This window comes from Malus domestica, chromosome 02 (assembly GCF_042453785.1).
Source record: "Malus domestica chromosome 02, GDT2T_hap1".
Classification (NCBI taxonomy): Eukaryota; Viridiplantae; Streptophyta; class Magnoliopsida; order Rosales; family Rosaceae; genus Malus; species Malus domestica.
In genome coordinates this window covers 1455091-1468107 of record NC_091662.1, presented here as the reverse complement: position 1 = coordinate 1468107, position 13017 = coordinate 1455091, and the positions used below count along the sequence as shown (strand labels likewise).

Genomic DNA, 13017 nt, shown 5'->3' with positions numbered 1-13017 from the left:
GTGTTTTAATATTTTGAAGTAATATTTATGTGGCAATGTGTGCTATGTGTGAATTTAAGAATATTTTTTTTCTTAACGGGTCAACGTGCCACCTCACAAACTCATCCTTAAGAAAGATGCAAGAAAGGAAGAAGAAAACACGGGGAATAGTATATAAAGACCATCAATCTGTCGTTTGCAACGGACACCGATTTTCAAAATATTAAAAAAAAAACTAAAATCTATGTTGCTCAAAATTGACACAGGCTTTAAAATATTTAAAAACAATAATTAATTTAGGCTATAAGTGACACCAATACTTTATGTCGCTTAAAAGCGACACTATTTTTTTTTAAAGCGACATCATTATTTAAAAATTATTAAAATTTATGTCGGTTATAAGCGACATTAAATGTTTACGTCGGTTAAAAGCGACATAGACAGTTTATGACACTTACAAGCAACAGTAAATCTGACGTCATGTTCAGTAGGTGTTGCAAATGTCTTATCCGCCACTATATTATATTAAAGCGACATCACCCAGTGACACAATAAGTCCATTTTGTAGTAGTGTTTATCCCATCTGTGCAAAGCTCCTTATTATACTTCCTGCCTTCCTTGACTATCGCAAGGCGTTGAGGATAGCAGCAAGGTTGCTGTATCTTCTTGGTGTGACCAAGGTTCAATGAAGGCACTACTCGACTTCAAGGTTCAATGACTATCGCAAGGCGTTGAGGATAGCAGCAAGGTTGCTGTATCTTCTTGGTGTGACCAAGGTTCAATGAAGGCACTACTCGACTTCAAGGTTCAATGACTATCGCAAGGCATTGAGGATAGCAGCAAGGTTGATCGTTTTCATGTAAATTTGATTATCGGCAACACTAAATTAAGTTTAAATTATATTTATCCACTCTTGCAATAAGGGACAAATAATAATATCGCAAATGAGAGAAACAAAGGTCAAAGCACGAGAAAATTCATGCCGGAATTCTGTGTGTTCTGGATACGTGGACCTTCAGCCCTCCACCAGAAAACCATTCTTAATTAATTAAGGGTATGATTTGTACACTTTTAATTTCTCCTTAGCGATTTCTCATTGTATTTGTTCACTAATAATTATCTTTTAATTTATTTAATCAGGGTTAAAAATCGCAGAAGGAGAAAATAAAAGTGCAAAACTTATTTCCCTTATTAGTGGGAAGGAAATTTGGCAATATGTTTGAAGAATTAAACTATAGAAAATCTAATCTGTCACTTAATAGCTCTTCTTTTATTTTATTTACGTAATAATGTTGTAAACACACTGACAAGAGCCGACTTTTAGCATTACATCATCAAACCAACAGACCCGACTGTGACTAAAAAGTCAAAAATATACATCCAAAAATCTAACCACCGCCGCTGTCACCACCACCAGATACCATATCTCCAATCCACAAACCAGTAAGCATTCTCCCTAATAATCCACCCCCCAGTCTCATCCAAAACTTGTTCTTTGCTTCCGGTTGGGCTTGCGGCACCGCGGGGTACCCATAACCCGGAGGTGGCGGTGGCGGGTAGCCATACCCCGGTGGCGGTGGCGGGTAGCCATATCCCGGTGGCGGTGGCGGGTAGCCATATCCCGGTGGCGGTGGCGGGTAGCCATATCCCAGTGGCGGTGGCGGGTAGCGGTATCCTGGTGGCGGTGGCGGGTATCCATATCCCGGTGGCGGTGGCGGGTACGCGTATCCAGGTGGAGGAGGCGGGTACTCGTATCCAGGTGGAGGAGGCGGGTACTCGTATCCAGGTGGCGGAGGCCCAGCAAAGCTGCCAACTGGAGGCGGGTATCCACCGTACCCCACCATCGGCTGAACTGACGGTCGAACCACCGGATAGGCTGTTACCGGCTCGTTACCCTTCGATGATGCCGCAGTCACCGCTGCCTGTGGAGCCGCCACTTTGTCACCAAATTTGGAGGAAAAATTGAGCTCACCTTTCGGCTTCCCAGAGGGCTTTCTGACTTGGTAAGTGACGAACTTCATGGAGGCAGCGTCAGCCTTGACAGAGTCAAAAAGCTCCTTAACGGGGACGACGACCTGGCCGATGTCTTTGTCGCCGTGGCTGTGCTGGCAGACGAGCTTGAAGACGATGAAGAGGCGGTTCTGCTGAGTTAGGTACTCGTCGAGAACGAAGTTCACGTGGAAGTTCCAGGTGGGATGGGTCCCGCATCCCCGGGCGACTTTGGTCATGGTTTTCTGCTGCTTGCCGCGAGAGTCGTCGTCGACTTGGAGGGAGACGACGGCGTATACGTCCATCTTGAGAATGAGTCTGACGTCTTTGATGTCTTTGGCTGAGATGAGTTCGAGCTCTAGGGTCCTCTGCTCCATTTTTGAGTGAGAGAGAGAGAGGGAAATGGGATTTGGATTGGCGAATGGTAATATTTGGGGTTTAAATATATTTCGCGAATTGGCGAATGGTGGGTTTAATTATATTTCGCGAATTGAAATATATGGTTCATTTCCGTGAATGTGATGACATCTATATTAAGGACAATTCTCTTGTAAAAGATAAAACTTAGTCTTGATTAATTATGTTGTCATCTGCTGTTAGTGGTGTGATTAGTTAGACTAAGTTTGTTGTGGTAGTTAGGATGAGTTGGCAGCACAAGTGTGTGCGCGCTATACAATTGTATAAATACCAAGTGTAAGCTTATTTTCAATTAAGAAATGAAAAGATATTTTCTCAATATTTTAATCACTCGCTTAGAATATACAGGTTGCTAATCATGATTTTTAGCGAGAGAGAGAGAGAGAGAGAGAGAGAGAGAGAGAGAGAAAGTAATTTCTTGTAATTTAAGGTACTTGATTAGTCAAACAAATGTCGACAGATGACTATTTATGCAAAAACAAAAGAGAGAAGATCGGCAAAGCAACCCTTAGCACATAGAAATGAAGAGATAGATCATAGAAGGAATGCGAAAAGTCAAAGAAGAGAGAAAGAAGACTTTGTTAGTAATAGCAGTTTTTATTACATTGGAAAATGACTTAGCTCAACATATATAGTGACTAGGATACTTGACCATCAAGGATACTTGTAACTAACTATAACAATCAAGACTGTAGGATCATTACACATGTCATAGCAGAGATTATGCCACCTGACATTCTTATGGTTAATAACCGCCACCTCCTTCCTCCTTCCTGAAAGAATTCAAACTAGGGTTGAAGAAAGTGATTGCATAAATCTCAACTCAATTAATTATGAGTGAGTTCTGTACTTCATTATATAGGTTATACAAGATAAGGTAGTTACAGTGCATCTGTTAGCCAAGATTACAATGAGATTCAAATTACAAAATACATAAATAGAAAGCTAAGGTACACGGTGATGATAGAGTCATGTTAGAGAAGGACTGTGGTTCTTCTCAATCTGTTGAAGAGTTTGTGTGTTATCCAAACTGCGATTTGTTGAAGATGAGTGAGAACCGTATAATTCAAACTGTGGGTGATGAGTTGACACGGATTGTTGACGTGAAGGACATGTAGGATTAGTAGGTTTATCACTTTTCACCACCCCCAACAGTCGCATTCACATGCATACAACCCCACTTCCATTTCTCACTCTCCTCCACCGTCCACAGCTCTCTCTCTCTCTCACTAAATTTGCAATTGGAATCAGCTGCCGAACCAGCAGACGGTGAAAAGCTCAGATTTGGTGATTAATGGCAGGGAACGATTGGATAAACAGTTATGAACACTGTGCTTATAAACAGTATTTTAAGCTTTTTTCTCTTTTAGTATATATATAATTTAGAAGCACGAACACTGTGCTCTTGTACTTTTAGGGTGCGTTTGTTTGCACTTGTTAACCTTCACTGGACTAGACAAGATTAAAGATTAGTCCAATACCGTGTTTGTTACTCGCGCAGATTAGCTTTAATGGTAGCCGAGATTTGTGTCGACTAAAGGCCTCACTAGAAGTTCTTAGCGAGAACCCCGCAAAACCACGGGATTGCTAAGACCTTCGTCTTCTCGCTTCTGTTCCTGCACTTTGCATCCTCTCTCTCCATTCCTCTATCTCTTTGCACCGACAACCCAAACTCGGATCGATTTCGGCACCACCCACTCCTCTTCGCCGAGGTGACAGAACACGTCTTGGGTGATGGATCAATTAGAAAAGGTAAAGTTTATTTGATTATCGCGATCAATTGAGGGCTGGGGTCGATGACGACAGCCTGGACCTTCGAAGGCTGGGTTTGAAGACTGAGTTCGAAGATCGGCGGCCCAAAGGCTAGGGTCGACCACGGCTGCACGAAGGTGACGAAGATGGATCTGTAGCGCCATCAATTGGATTTGTTGATTTATGGTTGTGGCGACGGCGTCGTTCAATTTGGGAAGCAATACAATTTATGGGCCCACATTTCAGAACCTTAAATAGCGATGGACAAAAGGATTACAATACAATTTTTTACCCATTTTTTTTTATTGGGTGGCTTTGTGAGAAATTTATTATTATGCTTTAATTCTAAGAAATTGTTTGGTTTTGGTTTTGAATTGGGCAAGTAGAGAAAAGTGGATTTAGTTAATTTCAATTTTCCTTCTATAATGAATCTAGGTTGGTTAGTTTATGATGTCGTATTATCGAATTCTTTTGTTGTGATTGTTCAAATAAGTTTATTTTTCATTGATTTTCATTATCCTGCTTCTTAGTCCGACACTGCACCAAACGCTTCACTAAGCTAGTACATCTTAATCTAGTCTAAGCCAATCCAGCTTAGTTTCTGAAGCTAGTCCAGTCTGAGACAGTCCGGTGCAACAAACGCACCCTTTCTTTACTTTGCTGCGCTTAATTTAATGCCTGTTGCAATCCAAGTGACCAATTTGGACCCGGGATCCAGTAAAACGTTGAAACCCTAACTACCATAGGTCAGTTAGCCGATGAGATTCCTTTTGTTACCAATGGTAACATTAGTCAAATGATTTCCCCATTTTTCCTACGCATCGCATACCTTTTACTTTTGGAAACTTTAATGAAAAGTTTTCGGTATTGTTCACTTTAACGAAAAACCATATTTTTACATAAAAAAAAATCAATTATGGTACTATTCACTTTACCCCTTATTTTATCCTTATCGTTAAAATTCAAAGTTTTCAAACCATTTTTATTAGCTTTTCTTTTATTTTTCCTGCATCTTCTAGATTTAATGATAGGCTATACCATATTTTTAAGGGCTTGTTTGTCAAATTTTTCCGTGTTTTGTTTTCAGTTTTCATTTTTCATGATCAAATATATATATATATATATGTATATATCAATTTAGTCCTTAAATTATCACTTCAATGAAAATTAAATTCATAAACTTTTTTTTTTTGAAAAATCAGTCATTGAATTATAAAATCTGCCAGTTACATCCCTAATATTATATTCGAAACTACTATATTCAATTTTCCGTCAATTTAAGTTACGTTACTTGCATGTGATACACATGGGAGAGTAATTGATAGTTTTTCATAAGAAATAGTGCAAGTTAACTTTAAAGGGAAAATTAGACGTTAGATTCGCAACTTATATGAAATGTTGAGGGCTTATAGGCGAGAACATGACGGTATTACACTCTAAAGTATGTCAAGTGACTTAAGTTGATGAAAAATTGGATAAAACAGTTTTGAATATAATATTAAGGATGAAATTAGTAATTTTTAATGAATTTAAGGACTTATTTTACCGAAAAATAATTAAGAGACCTAATTTTTACTGAGATAATAATTCAGAAACTAAATCGGCAATTCACATATATATATATATATATATATATATATATATATATATATATATATATGAAAGGAGAAATGAAGACGGTGGAGGAAAGAGGGCGGCGAGAAAATAGTGATCGAAATTGAGTACATAAAAAGAAAATTTGACACTAACAATATATGTTCTCTTACATTCCTACCTCCACCTCCTCAATTCTCCATCTCTTTCGCGCCTATTAAATTCCCTTTAATATCTAGCAGAAAATATAAACACTAAGAGCTAAAAATGCAATGGTTAACAAATGAATCCTAACTACACCTCCATAATCACAAGTGCCGTGTAATATCTATATTATCACAAGTGCCGTGCAATCGTTAAAAGTGAACAGCACCAGGAGTATTTTGTTAAAACTTCATTTTTTTTTCCTGGTCAATAAGTTTGTCTAACCTTTGGGAAATTGGAGTTGCAACTATATCTGTTTTGAGCCTTTTTGTACACTTCAAAGAAAAACCGTTAGGAAGATTTGTGATTGCTTAAACGAAGTATGGGAGGACGAGGGAGAACGCGATATGGAGATGAAAAAGCAACAATCAAAGGTGAGAGGAAGGAGTTGTGAGGTCGAAGGATGCCAAACCAAAGCTGAATTTTCAAATCTGAAATTTTGCTCTCGTACAATAAAGAGAGAGAGAGAGAGAGAGAGAGAGAGAGAGAGAGGAATGGTAGGTTTGGAAATTTGATTCATTTAATGATATTATTCATCCGTGTTTTAGAGAAACAGTTTCTTAAAGCCCACTTTTGCTGCTTCAGTTTTTTAGTTTTTTTTCATCTAAAATTGTGAAAAATGTGTTTCATAAACACATTTTATGGTCCCAGTATTTTTTTTCGTTAATTTCAGGTAAACCAAACTAGTATGAAGTCTGGGGTGTGGCTACAATGTCCCATAGTATCGCATAGTAGGAATTAGATCTCAATGTTCAAATGTGGTAGTTCATTTTTCGGGTACTCAATGAATCATTGCATTATAGAAAAAAATGCAATACGTGATGCCAAACCAATAAAAGTGAAGTACAAACATGTCCAGGAAATGAGGCAAATCCTTCAGAAAGGGTCTCATTGACTGACCAAGTAGCTCTTTGTCTAATACTATTTCTCGTCTCGAGACCCTTCCGTTTTCTAATTCTCCCAGTTCAATAACAAAATCAAATTATGTAAAAAGATTCCTCGATCTTTATCCCTGAAATCCTTAGGGATTTTGGGTACCATTTTTAGAAGGGTGGAAGTGCAACAAAAATGTTGCTCATTATAAGCCATGAAATTCATATGACACAACTTAACAGAAAAGGAAGCTTCTAACAAAATTTGGTATCAGGCTTGGCAATGCCACGCTCGAAGAAAATGGGAGCCATGTGAGCATACACCCGCCGGAAGCCGTTCAACCGCGACTCTCTGAAGTTGATCAGCTCCGGAAACGTACTCCTCGCGCTTCTCTCTGCTTCCCGCAAACATCAAACTCATCAAAACGATAAAAAAAACTCATCAAAACAACGACGGCGATGGGGAAGATTGTACGTACCGGAGAGGAGGGAACCGAAGCCACAGATGGAGATGTAGCCGTCGGGTGTGGCGATGGTTTCGAAATCCGACTCGTCGTTGAGTTCCATTGGCGGCGGTTGGGTCACCGGCGAGCTTGATCGTCGGAGCCGATGAAGTGCTTGATCGTCGGAGCCGATGAAGTGGAGGGTTTTTTAAGATGTGTAAGGTCGGGAACGAGAAGGTGAGGTGGGACAGGGAGAGAGGTTGGCGGTGGGAGCACGCGCCGCTCGCTAGGGAGTGAAAAGACGGAGGATGAGGGAACGAGAGATGGAGAGTAGCGATGATCATTACGCAGGGGGAGGGACAGAGAACTACAGAAATGACGTCGTTTAATGGGATTGTAGTCGGAGAACAGGAAATTGTGTCGTTCTACAAACGACGTCGTTGTATTGACTAGGATGAAAGTTGAATCCAGATGTTGTCCAACTTTGCAAATTTTGTACCGAATAAGCATCCAAGTTGGCTCTAAACCAAGCATGCGGAATCAACAGCTTCAAGTAAAATGGCTGATTCCAAAAGTGCTTCCGTCATTTTAACTTATCATGGATGTGGATATAAGCAGTTTTACCCATGGAACAAGAAAATATGGATATAAGCAGTTTTACCCATGGAACAAGAAACAGAGAGAAAATCTTAAGTTATCTAACTGTACAGTGTGCACTCAGATAGGGCATGAAACATAAACGATTGTAATATTTTCACATGATACAATTATTGGATTCGTCATTTTCCAGTTCCCTGATCAACAATTCCATCATCTTCTTATCCATGGGCATGTAGTGATCATTAATCATTCTTCTAGAAAGTCGGAGCTTACTGTATGGTTCTCTACGTGTCTCGTATATACCCACGCGTTCTTCAGTTGGTGGTCCATCATTATCTAAATTTGTACAATTCGACAAAATATGGTTGGATAGAGGTAGTGATTTTCCCTCTCGTTTTCTCCTTATGCACTCCTCCTTTCAGTTCTATCATTGAATTCTCGTTTCATTTATTCAATCAATCCACGTGCTATGAGAGGAGTGCATGGCCAGAAAATGAAATTGCAAAAAGCCTTTCTTTGAAAATGAAAATAAAAAGTTATAAAATTGTAGAAACGTTGAAATAAAACTTCATTAAGGAGCTACACATATCAATATATCACCAGAAGCTCACTTTTATTCACTCCCATTTCAAACATTGAATTTTCTTGGTTGACCTTAACTCCCAAAGTGCGGTACATTATGAAGGCCTTAGAGCAGTTCCATCGTGGGCAATAGCCCGGTGGACTGGCTTTCAAACAGGGCCAGAAAGCCTGAGCAACTTGGTCTAGTGTGTGTTGGCGATGGAGCTCGAGTGGGCCCGAGGGAGAGGCCTGGCAGAAGTTGCCAGCCCGAGAACCCGAAGGGAAGTCCTCCGCATCCACGACACGTGTCCTACTCACCAACACGCCGATCCTCCTGCTCGTCTGCTTCCACAAGGCGCTGCAGGCCGAGCTCCTCGATCTCCGCCTCGTGACCACCGCTGCCTTCGAGAGTGGATCATGTGACTGCCAAGACCGCAACTTCGTTCTCCTGCTTCTGCAGCAGTTTGAGTTCCTCAAGCTCGCGTATGAGTACCCGAAGGGGAGTCCTCCGCATCCACGACACGTGTCTTACTCGCCAACACGCCGATCCTCCTGCTCGTCTGCTTCCACAAGGTGCTGCAGGCCGAGCTCCTCGATCTCCGCCTCATGACCACCACTGCCTTCGAGAGTGGATCATGTGACCGCCAAGACCGCGACTTCGTTCTCCTACTTCTACAGCGGTTTGAGTTGCTCAAGCTCGCATATGAGTACCACTGCTCTACAGCGGACAAGGTCAGCTCAAAGTTTCCGCCTTGATTAACAGTTCCTAATTTTTCGTAATTTAACTAATTAACTAAATCAAATTCTTTAAAGCTGAATTCTTTAGTTCCGAATTAGCTAATTGTTTCTAATTTCTAATTAAAAATTAGAATCGCATAATTTGATTAGTTAATTGCTTGAGCAAACTGTTTTAAAGATGAAAATTTTAGTCAAAATTTGACTAGTTAAAATGTGAGAAGCTGCATTAACTTTGCAATGGAATTTGCATATTTAATCTTTAATCTTTAATTTTTACTTTTCTTAAAATAATTATTTTGTATTTTTTATAAATAAAAAAAATACTATTATTTTATTGCCTATTGCCAGGGCTATTCAGTGTAAGAATTCAGTGTAAGAGTGGAGATGTAAAAGGCGTTACTGTTCATTAAGGACAATTACTGTTTACTGGGTAGATTAAATAGTGAATAGCCTTGGGGGCCTTATCAACGGTGGAGTTGCTCTTAATGGCAAAGAAAATAGGTAAGCTTCAACTTCAACTTTCAACCACTCGAATTTACAAGATGGTACGAGTTTTTGGTTCAAGAGGGTTTGAGCCATACTTTCGTTTTCTTAGTAAACTAGACGAAACATCTCGACAACTATAAGTTTTATTCGAGGGAGTAATGTTACACGCTATAATCTCGCTGCTTCAATTGGTCTCCTCCCTTGCTGATAGTATTCGAAATAGATGCCATCATAATTGGTCACCTTTTTGTACAATCTTGGTCTTGACTCATCGACCAACCTTTCAAAAGGTTCAATCTCTTTGTTCGACTCTGGCATGCAGAAGGCCGCCAAAGATATCCTCTCCTTGTCTGGATTTGTCACCACCTTGTGTACAGGACTCTTGAATATTCCATTGCTCAATATCTGTGGCATCACAAACAACAACTTACGTATCCACATGTAGAATAGTAACACCACGTCTTCTGTTGACTGTTACGCCCAAAATTTCTTGCCACAGAATACAGTGTTGATAACAATTTATGATTTACCTCTACTTGATCACCGATATTCATGAGAAGCGCGTCAGGAACAATGGGAGCTCGAAACCAGTGATCGCCTTTAAGAAATTGAAGACCTTCAACTTCCTTATCTTGCAAGACAAGGGTGATTAGTGTTCCGTCTGCGTGTGGTTTGAGACCAAGGACGAGATCAGGCCTTGGACATGGAGGATAAAAGTTAAATCTGATAGCCATTTTCCCTTGTTCACCATATAGGTCGGAAAAGCAATTGTCCTCCAAATCCAATGACCTTGTCATGGCCTTGAGGATAGTTTTTGTTACCACTTGTAACTCCATGGCATATTGGTCTAAAGTCCGGCTGCAATAATGTTCACTGACATTAACATGATTTGTGCAAAAGATGATATTTTAAACTACTTTAATCTACGGGAAGAGGAATTTGAACTCGAGTCTTAGGCAGTGAACACACTGCCCTAAGCAACTGGCAAAACACACGTCCGTACAACAAAGACAAGTTAATTACCTAAAAGAGTCCGGATTTTTGGGCCAAAATTTGAGCTTACGGTTGTCTTGTGGATACACAGAAAGGTATAGTCTATCAGACCAATCTAGTGTTTGTTGCTCTGAAAAAACCATGTCGTTTCCATATCCTTGAATGTCGTTGACTTGTCTCAAGTATTTCTTCTTATCTGCAACTGGAAGTGCAAAAAACTGTTTTGTAATCTCTCGGACCTCGTCTAGGAATTCCGGCGACATACTGTGGTTTATTACCTGGAACACCAAATTAATAAAGCAACCTCCAAACATAACATGATTTTTTTTTCTCAAATAAGGATTATGCGAGATTAGCTCTTTAGTGCCCCGTCATAGGCACAAAATGCTCCTCTCAAACTTGAACGAGAGTGGACCGACACACCAACATGATTTGCAATAATCATATAAATGAAATGGTCAAACGAGTCCTAAAATTTTTTCAAAGTACAAGTTGTTTGAATAGTTGAGACCTGGAAGCAACCCCATGTGGCAAGAGCTGATCTGAATTTCTCAAGTTCATCTGAAGTGATTGAAGAAGCTGCGAGAAGAGCAAGATCAATGACTGGAACATCCATCAACTGGGCAGCAGAAGCATCTGGGACTGGGACTCGGACTCCACCATCTTCAACTTTACGGATATATTTATCTGGCACCTGTTCCCCTTGGATGAGTACCTCTTGGACAGTTTTAGATCCTAATAACTCCATCTTAGCAAGGTTTTGGAATTTGAGCTGCAACTTAATGATCTGCGTTCATGGCTTTCACTTCTTGGAAAGCACATCAACTTGGAAGAAAACAAATGAAAGAGCTTTATCCTGTTTAAGTATTTATCATCTCTATATAATGGTCGACGTATTCAACTCTTTGCATATAAAATTATGCTGGTATAGAAATGTAGGTGATATATTTGATTAAATATTCAAAACAATGGAAATCTCGACTTGGGGAATAATTTTTGTATTAAAAAGATGTATTCAACTCTTTGCATATAAAATTATGCAGGTTTAGAAATGTAGGTGATATATTTGACTGTCTTGGTGGCGTCTCAATATTTAAAACAATGGAAATCTCGACTTGGAAAATTATTTTTATACACCTATACTAATGCTTATTCAATCCAAAGAATATAAATAAGGAAAAATTAGGTTCTCATCCTTCCTTTTACTACTCCATTGATTAAAATCCTATTCATTTTCAATTTTTGATCAAGGTCCTTGGTAAAAATAAATCATTAATTATTTCAATAATAAAATATTTTTTATTTCTAAATATATTCATTTAATGTTAAAAATGTTACAATTAGTATATTTATATTTATGACTAAATTTTTTATCATATATTTTTAGTGTTAGTTTGTATCCATTTTTAATTTGTAATTTTTTTTTAATTTGTACCAATTTTCTTTTCAATTTTAATTTGTACCCATATATTAATTTCTTTTTGTGCCCATATTTTTTAAAGTTTATTTGTATTTGTACCCATATATTTTTTTTATTTGTACTTTTTATTGTGCTAAATGTACCCATGCTGATTATATGTACCCATTCATGTAAAACTTTTTAATCTTAAAATGTACTCATTCTTAAATATACAAATTTGTTATATGTAAAATGTACCATTTTTTTAATATAAAATCTATTCAATTTTTTTCTAATCCATTTTTAAACTTATATGGGTACATTCTTTTTTCTTTGATTTTAAAATGTATCTATGTCAACTTTAACCGAAGAAATTTACTAATGTTATTAAGCCTAATATCTTTTTCTTTTCCGTTTTTTTTGTGATTTTGAAGAATGTACCCATGTTTTGCTTTATTTGGTTAATTTTGATGAATGTACCCATGTTTACACACACACACACACACACACAATAGTATATTATATTTTAATATTTTTAATCCCACAAATTATGGTTTTTTATTTAAAATCTCATTTATACAAACAACTAAAATTTCTAATTTTTAATTTAAAAAAATAGTAACGTACATAGAAATAAATTATTACATTAATTTCAGGGATCTTAATCAAAAATTAAAAACTAACAAGGTTTCAATAAAAGAATATTCATGACTAAGGACTGCATCCAAAGCCTCTCTATAAATAAACACAACTCAATATTGTCTTTTTAATACGATTTCAAAATGTTGAGATCATCAGTGATGAATGATGATCAATTGGAATTTTGTTAAGTTACGTGGAACCCATTTGTGAGCCCATACAGACACTGAAATTGGATTTTTGCCATCTTAAAGACTCGTTCACAGCAACACTCCAACTGCTAAAAAATAAAGTTGTTGTCATCCCTTTAATTGGAATTGGGGTTCTCTTTGGATCTTTGTATTTGAAGTTT

At 38.2% G+C, this 13017-nt stretch overlaps 2 protein-coding genes and 1 long non-coding RNA gene across 3 annotated transcripts; all 3 read right to left on the bottom strand.

The window, feature by feature from the left end:
- Positions 1 to 1228: 1228 nt before the first annotated feature.
- LOC103417971 (protein SRC2-like) lies at positions 1229 to 2447 on the bottom strand. Its single transcript, XM_070810464.1, has one exon. It carries the CDS (start codon positions 2343 to 2345, stop codon positions 1368 to 1370), a length of 978 nt encoding a protein of 325 aa, XP_070666565.1. The 5' UTR covers positions 2346 to 2447; the 3' UTR covers positions 1229 to 1367.
- Positions 2448 to 6986: 4539 nt separating this feature from the next.
- On the bottom strand, positions 6987 to 7426 carry LOC108170065 (uncharacterized). The gene is made up of 2 exons (XR_001786415.3): positions 7286 to 7426; positions 6987 to 7201 (listed from the first exon to the last, which is right to left on the bottom strand). It is a non-coding gene; the product is annotated as an uncharacterized lncRNA (long non-coding RNA).
- A 2208-nt stretch (positions 7427 to 9634) lies between these two features.
- Positions 9635 to 11502, bottom strand: LOC103447626 (protein LATERAL BRANCHING OXIDOREDUCTASE 1-like). The gene is made up of 4 exons (XM_008386816.4): positions 11139 to 11502; positions 10658 to 10905; positions 10165 to 10492; positions 9635 to 10039 (listed from the first exon to the last, which is right to left on the bottom strand). The coding sequence occupies exons 1-4, from the start codon at positions 11373 to 11375 to the stop codon at positions 9803 to 9805; spliced, it is 1050 nt and encodes a 349-aa protein (XP_008385038.2). The 5' UTR covers positions 11376 to 11502; the 3' UTR covers positions 9635 to 9802.
- Positions 11503 to 13017: the final 1515 nt, after the last annotated feature.

Excerpts from the sequence above, each read along its gene's own strand:
- LOC103417971 (XM_070810464.1), bottom strand. The coding sequence starts at position 2,345 with ATGGAGCAGAGGACCCTAGAGCTCGAACTCATCTCAGCCAAAGACATC.
- LOC103447626 (XM_008386816.4), bottom strand. The coding sequence starts at position 11,375 with ATGGAGTTATTAGGATCTAAAACTGTCCAAGAGGTACTCATCCAAGGG. Across the intron at positions 10,906-11,138 it reads CCACATGGGGTTGCTTCCAG|GTAATAAACCACAGTATGTC; the intron begins GTCTCAACTATT and ends TTGGTGTTCCAG. Across the intron at positions 10,493-10,657 it reads AAAAATCCGGACTCTTTTAG|CCGGACTTTAGACCAATATG; the intron begins GTAATTAACTTG and ends ACATTATTGCAG.